This window comes from Podarcis gaigeae (assembly GCF_964106915.1).
Source record: "Podarcis gaigeae genome assembly, chromosome: 8".
Taxonomy (NCBI): domain Eukaryota; kingdom Metazoa; phylum Chordata; class Lepidosauria; order Squamata; family Lacertidae; genus Podarcis; species Podarcis gaigeae.
Genome location: NC_139684.1, coordinates 63,309,245 through 63,330,391, shown reverse-complemented (window position 1 = coordinate 63,330,391; position 21,147 = coordinate 63,309,245). Strand labels below are relative to the sequence as shown.

At 41.2% G+C, this 21,147-nt stretch overlaps 1 protein-coding gene across 1 annotated transcript in view; it reads right to left on the bottom strand.

Moving 5' to 3' along the window:
• MACO1 (macoilin 1) overlaps nt 1-21,147 on the bottom strand; it is a 63,371-nt gene that overhangs the window by 34,901 nt on the left and 7,323 nt on the right. Inside the window, exons 2-3 of the mRNA XM_083751732.1 lie at nt 2,824-2,965; nt 1,544-1,670 (exon numbers count right to left, since the gene is read on the bottom strand). Coding sequence (XP_083607858.1) covers nt 1,544-1,670; nt 2,824-2,965 — 269 coding nt within the window. The remainder of the gene's footprint in view (nt 1-1,543; nt 1,671-2,823; nt 2,966-21,147) is intronic.

Below are 21,147 nucleotides of genomic sequence, written 5' to 3'. Positions count from 1 at the left end.
TAACAAATGTGACAGGGAATGATGGTTCATTTAAAATTGAAAGTATCTCCTCCTTGCAGGCATGAAAAAAGAGACAGCATCACTATTCATTCTTGTAGTGGAAAACAATGGTTTCTCACTTCACATAAGACAAGCCTGAAAGTCTTTTTCAGACCATATTAAATAAAAATATGTGAAGTTATTTGTGGCACATCAACAGCTTTAAAGAACCAACACACTTCCAGTTGTCCAAAGCTGCTCTCTATGGTTGCCTGGAGACAATTCTCATTGACCACAGGCAGCCAAACAAGTGGCTATTTAAAAAGCCACCTACATGGTTTCTGCACCCAATTGTTATCAACACAGTGCTGGAAGAATTTATGGGGAAAGGGTACCTGTGCTGCTAGTAGCATATGAATCATCACCATAAGTATGTGCATGAAACAATTTTGTATCTTCCTCCAGGAGATCTCCTTATGTTTGCAAACTATCTAACAGAAATCTAAGATTCTTAAGTAAGAAAAAAAGCAGTCATAGTAGGCAAACGTCCCTGAAAGACAACTTGCCAATTAGTAGATGTTTCCCCTGGAATGTGTTCTAAGACACAGTTCAGTTTTTTGCAGATTGCTAGGAGATTCAACAGGCAGAGCAGTGCCCTGCATGATCTGAGCATGTAACTTAGAATATGCACTAGAATCCTATGCAATGCATAAGTTCTACAGCATGCAAGTAAATGTGGAAAGTATGCCCTGAAAGAAAGAAGAAAATACACACCCTGAAAGGCCAAGATCCCTAATGCTAAAAATGCTCTAGTGCAGTTCACAATACACCAAGTGCCAGGCCTCAGACTCCTGAGTTCATTCTCATATAAGAAAGCTTGTTTATTTTATTATATTATTATATCTATATCCCATCCTATCTCTCAAAAGAACTCATGGCAGCAAACACATAAAGGTAAAGGTAAAGGTACCCCTGCCCGTACGGGCCAGTCGTGTCCGACTCTAGGGTTGTGCGCCCATCTCACTTAAGAGGCCGGGAGCCAGCGCTGTCCGGAAACACTGCCGGGTCACGTGGACAGCGTGACGAAGCTGCTCTGGCGAGCCAGCACAGCACACGGAAACGCCGTTTACCTTCCCGCTATAAAGCGGTACCTATTTATCTACTTGCACTTAGGGGTGCTTTCAAACTGCTAGGTGGGCAGGAGTTGGGACCGAAAGACGGGAGCTCACCCCGCCGCGGGGATTCGAACCACTGACCATATGATCGGCAAGTCCTAGGCACTGAGGTTTTACCCACAGCGCCACCCGTGTCCCACAGCAAACACATAAAACATATCTAATATTGATGAGGACTGGGAAATGTTAAACCTGAAGGCTACATTGTATATTTGAAGACTAAATTCAAATATATAAAGACAATTTGAATTCGGTACTACCAAATTAAGCAACAGGAGGCTGATCTAACTGTGACTACATGTGACTTTTGAGATATTAACCAGTAACCATTATTTTGCATCATGCTCTAATATTTACATTTACCATTAAGTGTAACGAATGTGACCTACCTGTGTGCCAGACATACTGTACCCAAACATACGTGCTGGCAGCAAAAAACAACCACTGTATTGGTATGAAGAGCAGACATATGATATTTGATGTAAATGCTACACAGACGAAAAATACTGAAAAGGCCTACAGAAAAGGGAGAGGGGCAGAAGAAAGAGTATGTTAAAATTTAAAAATAATTGCACTGAACAGTCTTCAAAAAATGCATTGCAATGGTTTCTTGTTTAAGCTTTTAATTTTTTATATGAATCTTTTATATGAATGACAAGTCTTTTATTATCAATATTTTCCTGTTACCATTGTTTCTGATTACAACTGCATTGTAAATGGGCATTTCTTTTACCATAGATTCATATCAGTCACTCCTTAACTTATCACACAAACCAGATACACACAATTTAAAAAAAAACAAACACATGCTTTTTGTCATGTGTTGTTTGGCTCTATGTCACCACAGTGGTTTTTCTGACACTATATCCAGAGGACTACCTGTAGCAGCAAAGATGGCAAAAGTGTGTCTGAAGACTAAGTTATTGCAGTTTGAGCAAAAACATACTTATCAGAAGTCTTTGTATCCCTGCAGTGTGCAAGCCTGCTGCTCCATCAACAGCATTAGTGAAGAAAAATCATGCCAACCATTATGAAATTGATTGATTGATGGATTGCATTTTTGTCCCAGGAGCTCATGGTCCCCTGCTCCGTTTTAGCCTCTCAGCCAACCCTGTGGTTAGGCTTAGAGAGAACGACCACATTCACATATTATGACAAACTACAGTTTATTAGGAACGAGCTGCAGCAAGACTTGGTCTCAGACCAGCTGGGAGGGAATGCGCAGAAGCTTTTGTTTTTGCTTTTGCTTAACCACAGCTTGCCATGTCATCCAGATTCAGAACTGTGGTTAATAACTACTATTAGTTTTTAAAAAGCCAGCTTTATTTATTATTTTTATTTATTTATAAAAGTATTTATATACCACCCTCTCGCAAAACATCAGGGCAATGGATAGCAGTGTTAGAAAACCTTTAAAAGGTATACAGTACAATAATTAAAATGACTGGCTTCATAGTTAATAACTATTGTTTAACCCTGATGACACAAACCAACCATAGTTAAAGAAAAGCTTCTGAACTCCTCATCTTAGCAGTACAGGAGGAAGAAAAGTAAACTACACAATCCTGAGGTTTGCTGCAGCTCATCATATCTCACTAAGCTAGGGTTTAATGTTAAAGTGACCAAAAACTGGTACACACACACACCAGCACTTTTATGTTATACATACCAATCCCTGGTATCTGAAGGAATCATAAACACTCCTGATGAAAAGCCAGAATGGCCACAGATATTCAAATCTGAATTCCAAAACAAAATCAGCCAGCAGCACAAGGGCCCAAACTACCAGGAATTTCAGGTACAGAAACGTACTGAGAAAGAGAAAAAAAGAAAGCAAAGCATTAATTTAGCATACATAGGCATTACCAAAGCAGTCAAAGGAACATGTTTTTCTTGTTGAAAATAAATACATTTGAAGTAACACTATTATTACATGAAGATGTAATGTTCAGGAAAGAGGCAGTGTGTTGAAAATGGCATTACTTAATTGAAAACATTTTTAAAAACTTGTTTACTTAAGTTTAGAGCTTTATAGATCTTTGGCACTATTGTTTTCTGTTGCCAGTTCCATGCTGATGCTGGTTTAAATTTGGTTGTGATATGTCCATGCTGCATTTTATGTTTTAAGGTTGTTGTTTTGTTTGGTTTTTTTAAAACACAACTGTACACCACCTAGATTTTTTTTGTTATTGGACAGATAAAAATGTTGTAAATAAATAAAAGTTACAAACATGCTGATTGCTTTCACACAGCATGATACTGGTAAGCCAAAAAGCTTTGCTGTATATCATGGCTTGTTGGGAGCAAAACAAACTACAATTGCTAGTTTGGATGCTACACCAGGAATATAGTTTGTTACTCTCACTCAGAGGTAAGTGAAGCAGGACCTATCTTCAGAATTAAAGTACTGTTAACCATTAACTATGGTTTATCATGCCATATGAAAGCAGTCAGTGTATGTAACTATGGCTTACTGTGACATGTGAACAGGGCCACTGCCCTCCTCCGTCTTCTCGCTCGCTCACTTCCTCCCTACCCCTGAGGTGGAATTCAAGGGGTGCCTCTGCAGGCATGCCACCACCACTGGAGGAGCAAAGAGAAGCAGCTATGGCAGCTTTCAGATTCTCACAAGAGCCCCATGAAATCACATGGAAGCCTCCAGACTTCATGCAACCTTCCTGAGACCCTGTTAAGTGAGGCAGATCTCACTGGAACCTGGAAGATGCAAAACCCCTGGTAAGCGAGGCTTCAATGGGGACCACAAGTTGAGGTCCAGACGGTGTGCCCCTAGCTATAGATGTATATTTATGCTGCAGCCAAAACAAAATTTCTACTCCTTTATAAAGAGGCATATTGCACTACTCTTGAGAACAGCTTCAGCTAGCAGCTCTTTTCATAATTAGAAAGAAAATATATTTGTCACTGTTGTTCATTTTGGTTTACAGTTTGGGGACGTAAGTTTGCAGTGCTCACATAATTTGTATTTTGCACAAATAAAGGATGCAGAAGTCTTGTATTTTTGCCCCAAATTGAATTCCACATAAAAATCAGAGGATGACAATGTCAAAGTCACTTTGCAGCAATTTGGAGTCCATAACTGTCACATGCTTATAAGAGTAGTACAAAAACTTCAGTTCTCATAAAAGTTCAGAGAATTAAGTTGGTGTGAAGGATAAAACTGTTTGCAGCTACACTGCATACCAGCACTGCAGAAAGTATGAAAAACTATGCAGCTAAGTACTAACAATAGCCTTATTTCATCAAAACACAGCAAGATGCCCCACCTCAGAGTAAAGAAAAGTACCTCAGAAAACAGTCACTGTTTACCAATTAACGACAATGATTATTTCCTAATGCATGGTGCCATGTAGTATCTTTGCTGGATTAACTTTCAAATAGCATATGATCGCAATTGTTCAGAGAACCACAAGTTGTCCCACATACAAAGCAAGCAGGCATGGGTTATTTATCCAAAGCTTGGTTTGTTTTTCAGATGCTGTTGCCTCATGCCTCTGTAGCTTGGCAAGCATCAGAGATGGTGGGGATCAAACAAATGATAGTTAAGTAAGGATGTTAGGTTCAGGCATAATGCCAAGCCATAGTTAAAACAGGCCATGGTTCATAAACCAAAAAATGTGGTTTCACATTGTGGGCTGCTGCCAGAAAACAAACTATGGTTACTCCGCTGGGCTTCAATGTTCAAACAAACCACACTTTGGCTAAACTGTAACTTGGTGTTATGTGCAAACCACATCACTGATAAAGGCTCACCTCAGCCTTCTAGATTCATTTACGCAGCAATTACCTGCATTTCACAGATTTTAAAAGGTAGGGCTCGGCTTTTTAGTTAATATTTTGATATTCAAAAATAAATGGCCTAAAACAGGCTAGCAATAGTTGAAACTAAACTTTGTAGCTGCTCCCATGCCCCTTATCTCTCCTTCTGCATCCAGGATGAGGTCTATTTTTATTGCAAGTCCTTTAAAGGACATGGATCCATAGGAACAATTAAACTGCTACTGCCATATGAGAAAGTGCAAAATAGGAACAATTTTTAAAAATCCAATAAAAACTTACAGCAGCTAATCACAGCATCAATAGCAGTCATGATTTACCTTTGGTGAACAACAGGTTTATTTCTGTACAGAAATAAGTACTACAATGTTGCCTGTGAAAGGCTTGCTGACAACAGGCACTCTATCCAAACTGAAATAAAGAGGATAGCAGATGGATTTACATGAGGACTGGGCCACTATGGCTTGGCATTACGTGAGTGAACTTCAGGCTCACTTGCTTCCTTCTCTGCCTCTTCCCCCACAATCATATTGTAGTTTCCACGTCTGGTTTGGAGGGCTAGCACAAATTATTGTTTACTAGTCTGGATGCAATGGCAAGCTGCAGTTTGCCACAAAAATGAAACATGGGGCAATGAGAGGGAAGGAGAGAGGACAGAAGCCTACGGCTCACTCAGGCAGTGTGAAATAATTGTTTGGCATTATGTCTGACTTTGGCAAGTAAGCCAAGTATTACTCTTCTATGCTTTTCCAGTGGGCCTACTAGAAGTAAACAGAGAGACCTTCAGTGCATGGATCTCAGGAAGAACTCTGCATAACAAACATAACAGTCAACTAAAAACAAATAAAAACTCATATTAACTTAATTTATTTGTATAGCCCCTGCCCACTCCAAGTAATCAAGTCAGGCTGAATGGGATACAAAAAGTTAATTCATAAACTTGAACAACCCTCTAGGATCGTTTTACTGCCTGAGCACAACAGAAAGTACCCTTCCCATCTGATGACATCTCACATTCTTTCACCAGAATAATTACTCCATCCAGTTCCTGCGAATAGTTTGAAGAAATTATTTCGAGGGAATGAAATACACATTACACAATAAAGGAAGAGCCAGCTTGGTCATTACAACAGCAATTAAAACTGAGATATTTTCAAGCAGTTAGCAAACATCCACCTATTACTGAGAGCCTTCCCTATCTTTCAAGCACTGGCAGTCCCTGAACAATATGCACAATGCTATTTTGCTTTTCAAGAGTTTGCTCTCTTATTTCCAAGATAATGTCTAAAAGCCACCATACGTGCTGGAAGCCTGTACAACAGAATGGAAACAACTTTATCTGCATAGTTTATAAGACCTTATACAATTGCCAGAGAATGATCTTGTAATAAGATACTTGTTGGACAAATGTAACCCACCTCCCGGGCTCCGGTTTCATGTGCATACTTCAATGATTTGTCCTGCTCCACCAAAATAACTGTAGCCATAATAAGAGTTCTTAACTGCTTATATGAAGTCTAGTGCAGATCTGGCATTCCCAATCTCTTAACTGCTATAAAGAGATTGGGAATGTGTCATAGGACTCATGAACTCCCTTGCCCTCTCCTTCCATGGTAGGTTTTAAATATGGCATAGTGCTACATCTTTAATAATGGCTATGGTATTTATTTAAAGTACCTGCATCGCTGTTCAGCAGGACAAGACGAAGTGTGGATAAGCAAGTGGATACTAGTTCTTGTTACAAAGTGCTCTTTTGGGCAAGGTGAGCTGTCCTTTCTCTGGCTGAAGAATGGGGCCAGACTAATCTCCCTCATTCCATGATGTTCTTCCTTGGAGAAGCAGCTTTCCACTGGCTCTAGGTCATCTGGCCCATTGTTTTTAATACAGTATTGGTATTTGGTTTATAACTCTGCGCTGACACAAACACAACACTATACAAGCGCTAATTAATGCAAAGAGGGAATTTGCACAAGAGACAGGTGGAGGAAGCACCAATATGCTGCAACATGCTCCCTGATGTTCTTAGGTCAGTAGATCAGGAATATGATATTTGCATATGGGTTCTAGGCATAATCTCGAGTCAACAGCAGCAACAACATGTCTAGCAGGATAAAGAAACTGTAGTACCTCAAAGACCACCTCTCCATATATGAAACAGTCCAGAACCTGCAGTCACCATCTGAGGGCCTTCAACATGTGCCCCCTTCACAAAAGGTCCAGAGGGTGGCAACAAGAGAATGGGCCTTTTCTGCAGTGACTTCCCTTGTGGAATGCTCTCTCCAGGAAGACTCGCCTGGCGACATCCTTAGATATTTTTAGGTGCCAGGCAAAAACTTTCTATAACCAGGCCTTGGGCCTTTAACTACCTATGACCTTTTTGAAGTGGGCAGGATGTTTCTAACGTATTTATTTTTCCTCTTGGTCTTAATGTATCTATGTTGGGCGGAAGTTTGCCTGTTTGTTTGGTCTTTAGTAGCTTTGTGTTCCCTGGGCATGACTAACAAATTCAATGAAGAAGAAGAAGAAGAAGAAGAAGAAGAAGAAGAAGAAGAAGAAGAAGAAGAAGAATTAATTTTATACAGTATGAGCAAGCTTGCCAGAGGAAGTAAAAAAAGGAAGCCCTGCAAGTAAACCTGAACAGCAACACAGAACAATGTTTTCTGAATATTACTTCAAGCAAACAAGCAATTATAGAATTATAGAGTTGGAAGAGACCCTGAAGGTCATCAAGTCCAAGTCCCTGCAATGCAGGAATCTCAACTAAAGCATCCGTGGCAGGTGGCCATCCACCCTCTGCTTAAAAACCTCCAAGGAAGGGGAGTCCACCACCTCCTGAGGGAGTTTGTTCCACTGTCAAACAACTCTTTCTGCCAGAAAGTGCTTCCCGATGTTTAGTCAGGATCTCCTTTCTTCTAACTTGTATCCGTTGGTTCAGGTCCTACCATCCAAAGCAGGGGGGGGGGACACAAGCTTGCTCCACTCTCCATGTGACAGCCCTTTAGATATCTGAAGATGACTATCATATCTCCTCATAGTCTCCTCTTTACCAGGAACTGCCTCCTCTGGGCACAAATAGAGGCCTGAGAAAAGAAGACTGATTTGCTTGGTTTATAGATTTGCTTAATTTGCAGAAGAAATAAAGAAAATATTAAGAATATCATATAGTAAAAGGCCAGAGGCATTCTTTCTAGGAATTTTAAATGACGATACTCCAGAAGACAAAACTAATTTTTTCTTATACGCAACGTCTGCAGCAAGAATCCTGGTGGCTAAGTACTTGAAAGTGAATCAGTTACCCACTAGGGGAGAGTGGCTATGTAAGCTCTCAGAATACTTAGAATTAGCCAAACTGACAGACATAAGACAAAAACCAAAAAGTGAAGTAAAAAAAAGAATTGGAGTGTCTAAATGAATACCTCAAAAGTCAAGGTTCGAGGGCAGATATCTGGCTGAGTCTGGAATAACCTTGTGAAGTGAAAGGATATGAAAGAAGGATTTATATCTAGATGTTAGGATAGAAATGATAAAGAAAACAGGAAGACACAATGAGAGATAAAGGTGGTGCTGTGGGATTGGTGGAAGTCAATGTCTTGTAGTTGTTTTATTGTTTATAATATTAACTTGTAAGATATGGATTTGGTTTTGTTGTTGTTGTTGCTTTCTTTAGTTTTTAAATGTTGATTTTTGTGTGTTGTGTATTGTTATTTTTTGATATCTTTCGTGTTGTTGTGTGGAAAATACTAATAAAATTTATTTTTATTTTTTAAAAAATGCAGATTCTGCATAATGTTATTACGCATTTTGATCACAAACTTTGCTGAATAAATGAGCAAAACCTTCCCCTTTTGAGCAGGTAGCAGTTTCTCTCACCTAAATCATCAGGTTAAGGTACCCTAAACAGCAGCACTCACAGCAATTCTCTGGAGCTCAGATTCCTCCTCCATTCTCTTTTCTATGCTCATCTCATTTCTCCCTTCTTTGGTTGCACTCCCCACCTTCTCTGCCTTTATGTACCATTTTATTCCATTGCAATAATAATCATAACAATTATTTAATTTATTTAATTTTTTATTTATTTATTTATTTATTTATACCCCGCCCATCTGGCTGGGTTTCCCTAGCCACTCTGGGCGGCTTCCAACAAAACACTAAAATACAATAACCTATTAAACATTAAAAGCTTCCCTAAACAGGGCTGCCTTCAGGTGTCTTCTAAAATTTTGGTAGTTATTTTTCTCTTTGACATCTGGTGGGAGGGTGTTCCACAGGGCGGGTGCCACTACCGAGAAGGCCCTCTGCCTGGTTCCCTGCAACTTGGCTTCTCGCAGCGAGGGAACCGCCAGAAGGCCCTCGGCGCTGGACCTCAGTGTCTGGGCAGAACGATGGAGGTGGAGACGCTCCTTCAGGTATACTGGACCGAGGCCATCTATGTAAGATGAAGCTGTGTGCAAGAGCTGAATGAAGTATATCCTTAATACAAGCATCAAAAATCAGAAAGTGATTTTCCCCAGTCCTGTTGTGTACCACAGAGCTTTCCCCATGAAGTCAGTGTGCTACGAACCTGTTGCCTACATCACAGAAGTCACAAACATGTAATAGGAAGGGGCAATGTTCATGCAGTTACTTCTAATTCCTTAAGGCTTTGTAACCTTCTGTCATATGCTGAGAGTGAAAGAATGAGTAGGTAGAATGGCAATGTCTTCAATTCTGGCACTGTTTGCCCACATCAACCATTGCCCTAACCAAGGGCCCACTGTTCACAATGGAGAGTAGCCTGTAGTTCTCCATGGTCCACTTGATAGGCAAACAGTGCCAGAAGAAGGGCATTCGTCACTCCACAGGCATAACTATTTCTTAGTATATGTTCATTCACTGCTGCCCAGTAAAGGCAGGATAATTTCACACTGACATCTGTGGATATGCCTGCTTTAAGCCCACAGCAAAACATCTTGCTTGGCAACGTAATAATCATTCTGTTAGGACTTATAGCAAAGAATCACAGCATGCAGGGTGCTTGCAGACTGTCACTATTTTCTGGGGGATTCAGTCACATCTCAGCAAATTCAAGCTGATTCACAGCTCTTGGGAAACAAACCTGCTTCCCTAGAATATCAGACTGCATAAGGAAAGTAACAGGGAAATGCACAGGAAAGTGTGGGATAACACTTGTCTGATGCAATGTCATCTAATCTCCCCACAAACAAATCAGGCTGAATGTTCATTAATCAAGTCATCTGTAAGTTGTTTGCATTATCACCCTCCCACCCAGCATGCCCTTCTTTGACTGACCTCTCTCAAGTTTTTGTTGTTACTCTCAATGCATTATCATGAACACGGGGCTAGCTAACCTGTGGCACTCGTAGATGCTGAGATTATGACCCACCAATCTAATAGTTCATGATGATGGGTCAGAAAAGAGGGCCTTAGACATTGATCTTAATGCATAGGCAGGCGATGACAGCTACAGCCTGGATCAGCAAACTGTGACCCTCCAGACACTGGTGGACTGTAATTCCTATTACCCCTGACCCAACTATTGCCCAAGCTGGCTGGGGCGGATGACAGCAGGAGTCCAGAAGCAACTGGAAGGACACAGGTTATCTATGCCTGGTGCACTTAGACCTTGTTATCCGGCACATTCTTCTACTGCACCTTACTCTGTCTTATATGATCTAATTGAGATCCCTGCATTGCAGGGGCTTAGACCATATGGCCCTCGGGGTCCGTTCCAAGTCTATAATTCTATGATACTACAATTCACATAGTGGGGGTTCTTTCACCTTTTAGCAGCACAGATTTCTTATTCTCAGACCTAACATGTCATCGATCTATCTAGGCATTGTGATGTGATGGTTGTGACAACAGCCTTATTAACAGAGGATATTCATTACACAGAAGGACTTTGAAAGCTCCCTTACTATTCTGTTTGGGAAGTTTCCAATACATATGAACTACCCTTGAGGAATTAAAGAAAAGGTCCATCCATTTCAAAGCAGTCAGTATTCACAGCCATGGAGCATATGAATGCACTGCTGGGGCGGGCATGAGGAGTGCGCCCCCAAGGGAGGGTAGAGTGTGGAGGGCGCCCTCCCATGCCCACAGTTCAGGGGAGGAGAGGGGCGGGGAAGTTGCTGTCCATTCTCCCTCTGCTCTCCACCACGGGTCAAGCCTCACCGCAGCCAAAGTGGGATGCTCTAAGCCAGCCGGACCAGATGTGACCTGGAGCCACTGCAGCCAAGGAGCTCTGCTCTCCGCCACTGGGTCAGAAGTGACCCAATGACAGAGCTGCTGCCGCCAGGCGCGAGGTGTGCCACAGCCAAGGAGGATGGGCAGCATTGCTGTCGCCCACTTGCCTGCTATCATCTCCTGGGTCAGGCCTGACCCGGGGAGTAGAGCTACAACAGGCACAAGTGCTGCAGCCAATGCGCAGCTCCTTCTGGCACTGAGCCAGGCTCCGATAAAGGAACCTGCTGTGGAGGTGCCTGTTTGTGCCTCCTCTCAAAATTGCACCTGGGGCCACAGCCCCCACATGCTACGTCTGAGTATTCAGTCCCTCTAGATTAGGGGTCAGCAAACTAAGGCCTGGGGCCGGATGCAGCCCACCAGGCTCGTTAATCCGGCCTGCAAACTTTGCGGACCCTAATGCCCACTCGGTCAGTCCCCCCGCTAAACTGGCGCGGCGTGGAGGCCTTGCCGCGTGGGGACTGACTGCGACACTGACGCAGCTTTAGATTGGCTGCAGAAAGCTCCCGAGGCCAATCCAAAGCCGCGGACACACCTGGGTGATGCCCCTTCCTTCCTGCTGAGGCAGCTGCGTATGGCCAAGAGCCGAGCGGGAGGAAGTGGCGGCGGCAGGGAGGCTGCCTTCGTCGCCCAGGCCAGCAGCATGGGCTCTGCGCCCAGCGAACCCCTGGCCGAGGTAGAGGACGACGATGACGCTGCTGAAGACAAGGTGGCGGCAGCGGCGAGTGTGGTGGCGGGGGGTCCTTTTGGGAGGGGGGTGCTTTCAGGAGAGGGGTGCTTTTGGGAGAGGGTGGGTCTGGCCCTCCACAAGGTCTGAGGGACAGTGGACTGGCCACCTCCTGAATAAGTTTGTTGATCCCTGCTCTAGAAGCTTACAAGCACAGCATAGGTGTTATACCCACCCCCACTTTATTTCTAATAACTGGAGTTCACAGATATACAGTACTATATAGGAAGGAACCATTATCAGCTTTCATGGCTAATGACCACAGATAGGTGAATTTTTAAAAGGGTTGGATATATTCTTAGAGGAATGGCCTAAGTCAGTAATCTGTGCTGTATCTTGTAGTAGTTAATTTCCTAAGTTAATTATGTGCTGCATGATGAAGTACTTCTGTTTAGCCTGTCCTCAACCTACGGCCAAATCAATTCCATTGGTTCCAAGTTCTATTATGCACACAGAGTTCTATAATTAGAGAGGAAGAAAAAATGGTGTCTGTGTCGACTCTCACTACACAGGGAGTTCTCAAACCTTATACCTCCAGGGCCCACTTGATACAGCTAAAAGTTACAGAGGCTCACTAGTCAGAAAATGGTGGCAGGTACGAGTCAGAGTTTGTCCTAAGCAGCTTACCATTACCAACATAATTTTCTACAGATACAGCGGTACCTCAGGTTAAGTACTATTAATTCGTTCTGGAGGTCCGTTCTTAACCTGAAACTGTTCTTAACCTGAAGCACCACTTTAGCTAATGGGGCCCCCTGCTGCTGCTGCGCCGCTGGAGCACAATTTCTGTTCTAATCCTGAAACAAAGTTCTTAACCTGAAGCACTATCTCAGGGTTAGCGGAGTCTGTAACCTGAAGCGTATTTAACCCGAGGTACCACTGTACTGTTTTATTTATTTTATAGTACAGTACACTGTTTATTGCTTTAATTTTATGGAGCAATGGTCTCATAAGATAGTAAAATTCATGTTAAATTGCTGTTTTAGGGGTTGTTTTTTAAAGTCTGGGACAGATTAATCCATTTTGCATTACTTTCTATGGGAAATTGCGCCTTGATTTTGGAACGCTTTGGTTTTGGAACAGACTTCCAGAACAGATTAAGTTTCAGAACCAAGGTACCACTGTATAAGAAAAGACAAAATGAGGCGTAACAACGTAAAAGCTACCCTGGAATTACAGGAAGGAATAAGTTTAAATAAACAACTATATTCCTTATCTTGAGGATCCTTTGGCAAGGTGTAGCATTCCTCCTACACTCTGATTTATTGCTAAGTTATAGAGCTGGATGTTGTAGGTTGTATGTAACCAATTATACAAGCCAATTTGCTAGGAACAGCAGTATGTAAGATACTCTTTCAGAGTAATGGGGTTCAACCAAGTGGATTTTATATCAAACTTTTCTCCTCTAAAGGCCTATTTAGATTTTTTTTTAAAAGTTACATTATCTTTCTGTAGGAATGTATTGAACCTGCTATAATCACTTGGTTCTTAGTCTGTCTTTTATAATTGGTTTTATTTAGGTTGTGATTTTGTATTTTACACATTGCATTTCATCTTATTGGGCAGCTGAATAGGATAAACATCTGGCAGACTGACAGAGATGCAACACATTATCTTACTGTACTAATACCTGATGGCAAATGCATATACACATGCATTGTATGTGTGTGTGCGCGTGTGTGTGTGTGTGTGTGCGTGCACATATGTATATATATATATGGTAGACACACATGAAGCAGTCTTTTAAAAATATATGCTACAGAGCCCATCCCATTCCAGTTTAGCCCTGCCACTCACAACTAAGAACATGCAGAAAATTACTGCAATAGTTCCAAAAGATGCTCAGGAGAGGGCAAAAAGTTCCACAATTATGGGAATGTCGCTTAGAAATATTTTTTCCAGCTCTGTAATGCGGTGTTAGAATAGAAGCAATTTTTTCACAACAAGCAAATGTTCCTGAACAGCAGGTCTGATGAGATAAAAACTGCAACTCAGCTGAAAAACACAAGAGGTCAGAGAAGATAAAAAGACTCAGGAAGCAGTAAAGCAGAATATAAGGAATATTACTCACGATGCCAGGGTTAACACAGTTTTCACATTGTAGTGAATTTCATTTCTGGTTAAACTAAGGCCAGGTGATTCAGAAATGTTGAAGAAGGTTAAAAAGGTAGCTTGCAAAAAAAGTGGGGAGGACATCTGGCTGCTTTGTAAAAGGGTTATGCTACACAGAAGCTGCATTACAGCACATTCATCTAGCTCAGTATTGCCCAGTCTAACTGGCAGGGGTTCCTGAGGGTAACTCAGAACCTATTGAATATAAAGTATGTGTTCTATCAATGAGTTATTGTTCCCTGCTCAGAAAAAAGTAAGATAGTTTTAAAAATGCAACATACACTCCACTTCCACTTTGTTACCAGAAAAGGTGACTATGGATCATAATTTCCTCTGTATGTGCACTGCCGTATTACTGACAGGAACTCTCAGGGGTGTAGACACTGGGTGTTAACACTGCACTACTTGTGCACCATGTTTCTATAAATAAATAAAATATATACACCTACACTAGCTGCTAGAGACATTCTACCTTTTACATGGGTACCTGCTCCTGCTGTATTGTGTGAAGTGGCCCTCTGTCACTATAGTTCTTCAGCTGTGTCTATTTTAATATTTTATTAATTCATCAATGCACCACAATGCAGTGGTGTACCCCTTTAAAATAAGGTGTATTTGTCTTTGCTTAGCTTTAAAAGAGACTAAATTATCACGTCATTACAGTGGTACCTCGGGTTACATACGCTTCAGGTTACAGACTCAGCTAACCCAGAAATAGTGCTTCAGGTTAAGCACTTTGCTTCAGGATGAGAACAGAACTCGTGCTCCAACGGCGCAGCAGCAGCAGGAGGCCCCATTAGCTAATGTGGTGCTTCAGGTTAAGAACAGTTTCAGGTTAAGAACGGACCTCCGGAACGAATTAAGTACTTAACCTGAGGTACCACTGTATTGAGAAGCTGATCTAGCCCACTATGAAAACTGAGCAGCAGCCAAACAAGCAAGAATTTAAGTTTCAGCGCCTTCAATTGAACACACACACACACACACACACACACACACACACACAGCATGCTAATTGTTCAAAGTATTTCATATACATACTTGCTGGTAAGAAAACCAAGGTAGATCAGACTCCTCCATACTGCAGATGAGGTTCAGAGAATATTAAGTTGCCCTGCATTTAGCTAGCTTGGTGGCCAAAGGCAAAAAAGAAAAAAGAAAAAAGGGAGCTACATATGCACATGCATTTGAAAGGATTGGTGCAGGAGGGAACAAGTATTCTGTTCTTCCTCCACATCCAACATAGAAATCAAGTGGGTGGCTACAGGAGAGAAGCCCCCTCCTCCACACCCAGCTTCTTCAAGACAGATTGAGCCTCCTCTGCAAGTCCCCATCCCCAAAAAGTAATAAACATAGTTGTTCTTAAAGTTTTAAAAAGCTCTTATTTTATTTTTAAAATTGTTTTGCTGTGCTGCTTTGTCATTTTCTGCACTGGGCTCCTTTTGAAGGATAGGTGGGATAAAGTTGTAATAAGCAACAACAACCAGTTGCCTACTTGAAACAACAAGCAGGACATGATGTACTATTCAGTACATCAGAAAGTGATAAGCATATGCTTAATAATCCCATAGAAATTGATGAGAGCACTCAACATGATTGGACTATGCCTCCCAAATTTTTTTGAAATAAGTCAACTATAAAACATTGTAAAAGAAATGAATTCCTATGCCACATGTGAAAAGGGAGAAGAGGGGAAGAATCAAGTTCTGCCTCCCTCCCCTTTTTTTAAAGAGCACCTTGGGTAAGAGAAGCAAGATCATTTAATCAAAAGAAGTAGAACAGGAAGAAAGCATAAGACTTTGATTATCATATTGCTTACACTATCTGTGGGAGTTCATTAAATATCTATGCTATTCCTCCATTGGAATAGGATAAACTCAAGCATCTGAGAGCATGGTTTGTATAAAGCAAGGGTTGTCAATGTGGTACCCACCAGATGAAGAAGATTACAATGCTCAGCATCCTAAACTAGCATGGTCGACAGCTAGGGATTGCAGGAGCAATCGTCCAAAAATCTGGAGGGCACCATGTTGGCAACCCCAGTATAAAGAAATCATTGCAGATGGATATGACAACAGGATGGAATCCATGGTGTGTTAAAAAGCAAGCATGGAGTGTCAGGGTACACTATGATGAAAGTGACTCTGTATGTGACTTTAGTGGCCATTCTGGAACAAAGCAATATTTAAAAATGCTAAATTACTATACATCAACAGATTCACCTGTGGACTGAACTGAGACAAATAATATTTATCACATGATATGTGTTAATTGGTATTCCAATGTCAGAATGTCTTTGTTATCAACAACCATTTTGTTAATTACCATCTTTAATTAGCAACTTGTCACTGTACTTTTCTCCATTTCATTTCCCTCTGTCTCATTCTTTCATGTATTCATTCACTGTTTACAATCCCCACCTTCCAAACAAATGTGTGTGTAGATAGATAGATAGAGAGAGAGAGAGAGAGAGAGAGAGAGAGAGAGAGATAGATAGATAGATATAGATAGATATACACCTGCAACTCAAGGTAACAGTTCATGCAACTGATGAAGTGGACTGTAGTCCACAAAAGCTTATGCCATAATAAATTTGTTAGTCTTTAAATTTCCACAAAACTCTTTTGATGTTTTGAACAGAGGAAGAATACATAAAAATGGAAATCAAAATCTACCAGTTTAATTTCAAACTCCTCTCAAAACTAAACCTGCAGAAGATTGGCATTAAGTGCTATCAAAGCTATGCAATGTTACAAAGAGCTGCATCAACAATGAAATGAAGGCTTTATTACAGGTGGTGTCAAGGAATAGAGACGTCAAAGGCTATTTTTAACAAAAAATAAGCAGCTACAAATTAAGAGTGCAAAGAATAAAAGGAGAGAACATATCGAAGAATGTCACTTTGAGATAAAGACTTTTAATACAGGCAAACGAGAAGGAGAAAAAAACAGAAAAGCCCATACAACTCAAGATGACTGAAAGATTGTACACACACAGTTTTGGCAGCAAGCACCACTCTTTACATATGAGAGATATGACAACAAGCAATTAGAAAGTAGCACGTGCCAATTTCTTAACTAACTAGATGGGGAAATGGGGGTAGGGAAGTTCCAGCAAAAATGCCAAAGGGAAATAATTAATCTTTGCCAACCCCAAATATTCTAGAGAAAGATTGAAGTTAAAAAAAAAAGGCAGTTGCCTCATACCAGAGCAATATGATGTCACGGTCTATGAGCATTTAGTTAAAACTCCTCCTTATATTTGCTAGTCTACCTAAGAAAAGGGGAGGAGAAGCTAAGTAAGTTTTTGTAAATGTTCTCTGCCTGACCTTACTGAGGGGCAATTCTTTATCATCCTAAGTTCAATGTAAGCCTACACAGTAACACAACTGTACATAATACTGGGAAAGCAGGATTGATAATACTAGTCTGTTTTCAGGCAACCATTCCAAAATTATCTATTGTCTGCTCAGAAAGGATATTTAGTGCAGTAATGCTGGCATTTGTACATTTTAGAGCTCATGTAGGTAAAGAACTGCAAGTTTTGAAAACTCAAATACAGATAAGACTAGCTTCAGAGAGAGGCAGCTAGGTTCAAACTCTTCTTGCTGGGTTATTCATCCATGCATTTCTAATGTTTGCATTCCGAAACAGTGCAGAGAATTATATTACCGTATTGGCCTGAATATAAGCCTCACTTTTCCCCCCAAATTCCGACCGTAAAAAGTTAAAAGTGTGGTTTAAATTCACAACCTTACAAAAATGGGCTTTTATGATATCGCTGCTGAAACAGACATATGGTAAAATGAAACAGGTTTGAGTGCCTGTGGAATTTTAAGGGAGTGGCTTATATTCGGGTATTGTCTCCCCCCCCCCCTTGAATTTTAAACTTGCGGCTTATATTTGGGTGCAGCTTATATTCAGGCCAATAGGGTTTTTTTTTCTGAGTGTGAACCCCTCCTAATTGGGGCTGAATTGTGCTTTTAGCAATGTTGCTGGAAGATAACTCTTTTGACAAGGAGACACCACAGAGGACCACACAAGTGTGCTTTAAGCAATTATGGGCAGGTTACACAAGAAGATGGACTCCCAGCCTTCCACACTACAGCAGCACTGAAGCAGTAAGATTGAATATAATGCAGGCTTCTAGGACAAGGCCTTGTAACCTTCAACTCTGTAAAAAATCAGCTCATTTATAGTTGCTTTAGACCACTGGTATTCAACTGGTGGTTCAAGACCCACTAGTAGGACCCACTAGCAGCTGAACAAGACCACTACCACCATGCAAATCTATGGTAATAAATAGATCCCCAACTGCATGTTTGAGTGCTCATCTCAAAAAGTTGAAGATATCTGTTTTAGAGCACCCACTGAAAAGATACACACCATCCATCTTCCTCTTAAAAAAAGAGAGAGAGAAAAGAGAATTATAAGAACTAATTTCATCACCATTCCAGGCTATCCCTTTGAAAGACTCCATAATATAAGCTTTGTCTATGCTTTTTGTTTTTGTTTTGTTTTGTTTTGAATTTAGCTTCAATTCTATTCCAAAATTTGAATATTACATACCATAAACCAGCAGAGCCTTTAGAAGGGGGGGGCTGTTGTTATTTATGGCGGCAGCAACAGCACCACCGCAGTGTGTCTTGACACTTCAGATGTTTTCAAGAAAAGAATGTCTCCATCAAAGGGAGTTCAGTCCTGGGAGCAGTCACTTAGTGGACAAGGAAAAGGGAATTAAGTATATGTCTTTAATACAATTAAATTGAATTAACTGTAAATATCACTGTCAAAATGGTTCTTTACTGAAGTCCTGAGCATCAGCGACGGAGCATATGCCTACGCTGCCCAGGGTGGGTGCGCTCCTGAGGGGGACATGGCATGGAGAGTGCCTGCCCAGGCACGGGATAGCCACTCGGGTGCCCAGAACGGTGCGTGTGCCAAGCAGCCAGGGCCAGAGCGAGCCACCCACCAGCGCGGATCGTGCCACCCATGGCGGATATTCGGTTTGGGGTAGGCTTGGGAGTCGTGGGTGGGCGGAGTGCTGAATGTCACCCCCCTCAGTGACGGCACCCGGGACTGTCTGCCCCCACTGCCCCCCCTTCCTACGCCCCTGCTGAGCACTGATGTTTTAAGTGCCTTGCCACTGAAGCCAGAAACACCATTAGGTCCATTAATTTCAATGGGTTTACTCTACTCTGAATAAAGCTTAGTTGGCTACAACCCAGAGTTTTTACTTGCCTTTCTATTATCATTATGTCTGCATACAAGTTGAAGAAAAATACAGTATAGGAACATGTTGTTGTTTTTCTAAATTCTGTTGGGAAATTGTTGTGAATCTTGGTCAGCTCTCTCCCAGCCAGTCCTATGATCCACTATACTAATACCCCTTGTTCACTGTGCTATGACTGAAGTGGTCCCTTAGGACTGAGCTGTCCAAAGAATTAGATAAAGACTCTTATAGGCATGAGTCCAGATGTGACGAGGAAGAAAAACATCCCCTTCTCTCTTTTACCACACAGTTCAGCAAAGTAGCTCCCCTACTGTGCAGGCCGCATTTCATGTACAACTATGATACTACTATATAAAGATTGCTGCTACTTTAAGGCAGATCAAGAAAATACCCTAACTTGAAAGTGTGCAGACCATGACTAATGTGATTACATGCAGCATTCCTCTCATGTCATGACCTACTGATTATAGAGTCAGGATAGGTGATATAAGAAAGGACAGAAGAGGAAGAGCATTTTTTTAAAAAATAAGAAAAAGCATCTTTGATATGCATCAAAGAGGCTAATCCTCATTAGCACACGCTTCTCCTTTCTCAAACGGCATTTACAGTCTGCCAAGGAGGCATGCTTGTAGAAACTGTCAGTAAGAAATGAAATGACAAATAGGAAATTAAAGTTACAGTCCAGGTAAAACAGGCCCTAAAATCAGCATGATTCATCAGTACTGGGGACATACATAGAGCTGGCACATTGGGAAATGACAAGAAGAATAAAACTTCTGGCATTCCATTACAATCCCTTCCTGAAACAGAAAACTTAAGATGAAATTCATGATTTATAAGGGTCTTCTAAAAACTGATCAGAAATTTTAGTGGCTATGCAAACAGAGTATTTTGCAATTTCTGAAGCGTTTCACTTCTCAACTAAAATACTCTCAAAATGTTTTTGCTATCCAAAAAGGAAAAGAAACCGAATATTTTAGAAAGAGTATAAAAATGAATTTTTAAATGCTAAAGGTAAAACATGTCAAGAACAGGAGCCCATTTTGCACAATGGCTCCAACAACAAATCTACAGACAAATGTGAGTTTCTAAACAGGATTTAGATAAGAGATGGCCAACAGTACTGCATCCAGCATATGCCAAGTCACAGATGGGCAATGTGGTACTGCCCAGGCCAGCAGCAATATGTGAAGTGCCAATAGCTGAGCACAAGGCTCTGCATCTAAGCTGGTCAGGCACACATTAGTCTCCCAAGCACTGAATGGAGGTCTCCATCTTGTGTCACAGAAGCTACTGGAGCATCCCTCCCTTAGAACTCAGAAGACTGAGGGGTGGGGTGGCTCCGAAATGACACTATACTCTAATGTGTGCTGCATTGACCTTAGACAGTGCTGGGGCTTGAAAATGGATCCAGGCTGCCCCAATTTAGACAAAGATATTCAGGCTACATTACAGAAAGAAGATTCCTAAGCACAAAATGCCTATTAATGAACTGTAATCTACACACTGCACTGAAGAAACCCATGCAGGAATTTCAGTACATTAGTGTTCACCATAAAAAGAAATATCTGTTTTATATGTATTTGCTCCTACCTACTGCATCTACAGATCCCAAGTGTACTATAAATAGAACCAACAGATTATCACGGCCCATGATTTTCAACAATCTGCTTTTCAGCTCTTTCTGAACATCTAAAATTCTCCTTCAAGAATGTTTTAGTCATACAACTGAATTCAATATCCCTTTACTTTGCTTTTGCTAAGGAATTCCAAGTCCACCATCACCACCAACAGAACTCCATTTTGACCAGCAGGCTCAAAAATGCCTAAGAAATCACTCAATGATCCACCACTTAAGGAAACATTGAAAATTCAATTCTTAAA